The sequence below is a fragment of the Egretta garzetta genome, unplaced genomic scaffold, assembly GCF_000687185.1.
Source record: "Egretta garzetta isolate BGI_Z169 unplaced genomic scaffold, ASM68718v1 scaffold447, whole genome shotgun sequence".
In the NCBI taxonomy this organism is placed as follows: Eukaryota; Metazoa; Chordata; class Aves; order Pelecaniformes; family Ardeidae; genus Egretta; species Egretta garzetta.
The window spans coordinates 2136583-2139209 of NW_009260397.1; the positions used below are offsets into that span (position 1 = coordinate 2136583).

General features: G+C 55.6%; 1 protein-coding gene across 1 annotated transcript in view; it reads right to left on the bottom strand.

The window, feature by feature from the left end:
- The window catches only part of NCOR2 (nuclear receptor corepressor 2), a 188012-nt gene that overhangs the window by 37086 nt on the left and 148299 nt on the right, over nt 1–2627 (bottom strand). Inside the window, exon 21 of the mRNA XM_035898548.1 lies at nt 641–761. Within this exon, the coding sequence (XP_035754441.1) occupies nt 641–761 (121 nt within the window). The remainder of the gene's footprint in view (nt 1–640; nt 762–2627) is intronic.

The following is a 2627-nucleotide window of genomic DNA, read 5'->3' on the forward strand; positions in this document are numbered from 1 at the left end:
AGGACTCAAAACCCCAAAGCAGGGATGTCCTCCCTGCCCACCCTGTGATGCTGCTCCTCTGGTGTCGACCCTGGAGATACTAGGGTGCTTCTTACTGAAGCCCAAGCCAGTGCACCAGGAGGAACCATCAGCCTTGGAGAATACATGATCTTTCAGAACATGGCTACTGGGTAGCCGAAAAGGGGAACCAAGCAGAGTTTCTGGATGAGGAAGAGCATAAATGCTTCTTATGTGGTATCCTTTAAACACATGAGATGAAGAGAAGCACAGGGCTGGGAAGGTGCACACTTGCTTTTTAAAGCAACGGGAGGCAGCAGTCATGTGGCAATGAGAAGCTTTTTCTGTCCAGACCTCCCACGACTTTCTGATAAAAGAGCTCAAGGGACATCCAAATGTTGCTGGCAGAGCTGCTCCAGCAGCTGGGAACGCGCTCTGCACAGAGAGCACCTTGCTGCTGGGGGGCTTGCACCAGCCAGGCACAGCTCCCTACAGACCACAAGCTTGGCCATCTGCAGGGACAAGCACATCCTTGCAACGCTTACGCACAGCACACAGGGGACGCAGCCCAGTGGAAGAGCATGCACGAGGTGCATGTGGCCGTCGTGCTCTCAGTCCCAGCCCTCTCTGGTGGGGTACTCACGATGGGAGGGATGGCAGCAGCACGCTGCTTCAGCTGCTTCAGGTCCAGCGGCTTTTGTGGCGAGGAGTTCAGCCTGGCATCACTGGCAGTGTTGAGCAGGCTGGGCCGGGGGGACAGCAACCTGGACACAAAACACACATGTCAGCTGGGCCAGTTCCACATCCCATTGGTCCCCCACATCCTGCACCCCTCTCTTTTATTCTGCCAAGCCTAGAGGATGTACTCTCCATCAAAGAAGAGTGCGCTGGACCACTTATCCCTGCTGGGAATCCAGGCTCTTGAACACATCATGCACTTGGGCTTCCAGCCTTGCAAGCTGCTGCTCTGGCCCCAAACCTGTTTAGATGGCAACTACCACTCCAAAGATCTCAGCATCCACCATGAGGATGCTTGTCTGACAGGAAGTTGCTCAGCAAGAAAATCTGCTGTGCTGCCTGAAGCCCTGGGGACCCGCAGCCGCTGGGGAGGTGTCTCAACCTCCAACTTGGTGGGCTGCAGGTGTTCCCCGATTGTTTTGCTCTATGAGGGCAGGCACAGAGGGGAACACAACCCAGCCCAGCAATGCCCAGCTAGCAACCGGGGCAGCTTTGCCATGGGATAACAAGGCTGAGGGGCGGCAGAGAGCAGGATGGGATTCAAATCCTGCTTTGCAGAGAAGACAACCCCCATGGGGCTCCGTGCTCAAACGAGACCATTACATCCAGCTCAACAGGCTCTCAAGCCCTCCTTCCCTCATCCCCTACGCTAACTATTTCTAGCAAATCTGTTGCTGTTGTCCAGAATAAACCCAAGGGAGAACTGGAGCCTGGAGCTGCGAGTTACAGAGCAGGGCCACCAGTTCAGATTTCATTTGGGCATCACACCACTCTCCAGAGCTCACATGTGGTGCTCGCCCAGCACTTGGGATCAGCCTCATGCTCCTCTTCAAGGACTGTCTTTTATCAAGGCGCTAAAGCCTGGGCAAGCAACCACGTGCACGCAGCTGGGACGCTCAGATCACTTGAAAGATGAGAGGCTGGATTTGGATGGAATTCGGCGTTCAGCCCAGCGGCTGTGCGGCCCTGTGCCCTCTCCCTTTTGCTCTTCCCCTAGGCTGTTTGAGTTGCCTGGTAGACACTCAGACGGCTGCACTGAGCCCCTGCGCAAACAGCAAGAGGTGGGAATCTCCATGGTGCCACCAAAATGCGATAGGGATGGAGGTGTGCAAAGTCCCTGGGTCCCTTCGTGTGTCCAGCTCGCAGCCTGTGCTGAGACCCAGGGGACCATGCCTCTCCAGGCCATCTCTGCTTTCTCTCCCTCCTGACTCCAATTTGTTGAAGCCAGTTCATAGTTTTCAAGCTTTACAGCTTGATTTGTTTATTTTAGCTGTTATTTCACTGCTCTCTTCAGCCTATAAATTTCAAGGTCATCCTATGCTCACCCTTGGATGAATAAACAAGCGTGGCGGGGCCATGTGTGGGGAATAAACTCACCACGGTGCTGGGACCGCCCCAGCTCTCGCTCTGTGCAGTGCCCAGCATCGGAGGGGAAGGGGACCCACCTCTGGATCGGGCCCGGGGTGCTCAGTAGAGGCACCCAGGGGAGACCAGGCAAGGGGCAACAAATCCAAGTTGCACCCTGAATCATCGCAACGATGTCTGCCCAGGGAGCCGGCTGGGTGTTGTGAAGTCAGGCTGCGGAGGAATGGGGCTCCCGGCAGGGTCAGTGCCCCAAAAGGCTGCTGAGGCAAGTGGCCAGGGACAAGGGCACCCAGCTCTTGCCTCCAAGGCCTTCACGCCATGCTGAGCTGCAGCACTGCTCTTCTGGGGCTGCCAAGCTGGGGAGACCCCGTATTCACAGTGTGCTCTGTAGCCCTGGCCCCACTCCCCCAGCATTTTGGGCTCCAATTTTGCCCCAAAGAAGCCAATCTTTTCTGTATTATTTTCAAAAGAAGTCAATTTTTTTATAGGCAAGCCTCGTCTAAGAGTCAGGGCAGCCAGCACTGCCT